This window comes from Rhizophagus irregularis, chromosome 11 (assembly GCF_026210795.1).
Source record: "Rhizophagus irregularis chromosome 11, complete sequence".
NCBI lineage: Eukaryota > Fungi > Glomeromycota > Glomeromycetes > Glomerales > Glomeraceae > Rhizophagus > Rhizophagus irregularis.
The window spans coordinates 3,574,341-3,576,522 of NC_089439.1; the positions used below are offsets into that span (position 1 = coordinate 3,574,341).

General features: G+C 27.8%; 1 protein-coding gene across 1 annotated transcript; it reads right to left on the reverse strand.

The window, feature by feature from the left end:
* Positions 1-1,184: 1,184 nt before the first annotated feature.
* Positions 1,185-1,979, reverse strand: OCT59_003251 (uncharacterized protein; the record flags this gene model as incomplete). The annotated part of the gene is made up of 6 exons (XM_066145494.1): positions 1,185-1,245; positions 1,313-1,377; positions 1,459-1,512; positions 1,564-1,714; positions 1,834-1,864; positions 1,961-1,979. The coding sequence occupies 6 exons, from the start codon at positions 1,977-1,979 to the stop codon at positions 1,185-1,187; spliced, it is 381 nt and encodes a 126-aa protein (XP_065996213.1).
* Positions 1,980-2,182: the final 203 nt, after the last annotated feature.

The window sequence follows — 2,182 nt, forward strand, 5'->3', positions numbered from 1 at the left end:
CATACTTTCATGAGGTGTCATAAATGTAATAATGGATTCTTAAATATTCAATTCAAATACATCCATCTCAATAATAATAATACTTCAATTTGTAAAAGATAAAAAAAAAAACTTGTAAAGAAAAAACGAAGTAAATAAAGTAAGCAAAGTATTATACTGTGAGAATAGTATGAAAATTAATTAAAGATAATACACATGTAACAAGTGACAAATAAAGGTAACAAATAAGTTTTACAATAACGTGTCATTACAGCGACTTGTGAAGTGTTACAATTACTATGTAATGTCACAGATTTGATATCATTTTGATTGAAATTAACACTAATTTTAGATTAATTGTAAGATTTAATACAAAAAGAATAATTTCAGCCAGAATTAATGACACACTCTAAAAATTTCCTTTTTTGGAAATTTGTGTAATACTTGTGCAGCAGGTTTCCCCATATAAATAACTTAATTCAGAATTAGGTCCTGGGATTAGGTTCAGAACTGGTCCTAACAGAACCTAATCCACAAATCCATTCAATAAGACTTATAGGTCTTAGAATCAAGACCAGATCAGGTCTGATCTAACCATCTATTCCTAAATAAAGCTGCCATTAAATTAAGATTGTTTGGAATATTCCAGTAGTAAATTAGTGCATTATATATATTTTGCTTTACTTTCTCCAAAACACCTGTTGTATTTAATAAATTCTTAATTGAAATACTTTCTTTGCAATATTACTTATAACTTAATTATGATCAAAATCAATAGGTCATGTTTCTACAATTTCAGAGTTAAATACAGTATCTTCATCCAAAAACTCATCAATATTTTATGGTACTTCAGAAGTTAAATCAAAAATTCTTGCCTTAATAATAGTTGGAATGGTTTGGCTTAAAGTTACATATATATTGCCAGAAAATTCACAAGTTGCTTTCTCAAATGGCATTAATATATCAATAAGTTGATCTAACAGACTCCATTTTTCATCAGAAAGTAAGATTTTTTTCAATCTATTGCCATTTTTCTTACTTTTCTGATCAGTTGATATACATAAATCTGCTTTAAGTTGGATAATAGCATCTTTAAAAAGAAAAGATCCCAAGCATAATACGTTAAATTCCAACATGTAGATATATCTTAAATACAGCACATAATATTTACATAGCCAAGTTTTTTTTTATCTGCTCTAATCTTTCTACTCGTTTTTGATATTGAAAAAAAATGAATTAATCTCCTTAGTCCTAATAGCCGATATTCTGGATAGAATAAAATGGTAGTCAGTTATACAAGATATGAAGTGTCACAAAATGTGAATAGCATAACCTTAATAAAGTTGATCGAAAATTATGTTGTTTGCATTCCGTGATGTTAGTAAGGTCTTCAGAAATCTATACGAAAAAATAGTCATTAGTTTGCAAGCTCTGGGTTGATGCACAGCTACAGCCAAAAAAAATATATCTCATTCATACCTTAATTTGTCTCGTCCAGACTTCAATAATTTTTTCGCCAACACTTATTTCAAACTAGGCCAACCAACATCATAATCTAAGAAATGCCTCTATTATCGACTATACTCTAACAATGCAAAGCATATCCTTTCTTCCTGGTAGAATAAACTTCTTGTCCTTTGTTGGAGCATTTCGTAAAATGAAATGAGTCCCATCTATTGACCCAATAATATCTTCAATACCTCCAATTGCTTTAAATCCTTCATGAACAAATTCCCTAACTTGACCACTTGGCCATTTATTTTATGAGAAATAATAGCTTTTATAACTCATTTGCAAAACAGAATTACTGCTATTCTAAAATTAGAACAAATTGAAAATATATCATTTCTTGACCTTAATCTTATTAATACTGCGAGTTGAAGTTCTACAGGTGATTGTTGTTTTGAAAAATTGAATGGTTTTAATTAAATTAACCAACAATTTAAAATTTCTTAGAAGCATTCTTAAAATTTTTTTAAACCTAATCTCATCATAAGCATCGTTCTTCATTTAAAGCTCTTCTTCACTTCGGAGTCTATATCTTCAATTATTTTTAAACTAATTGATTTCTATTATTTGTTGACGAATAACATATAATGTTCAAATTAAAAACCGATCAAATGATAATTTATATAATTTAAAGACGGATAAGTTTAACAATATGATAAAAAAAATTGATGAACCGGAGAATATATTAAACACC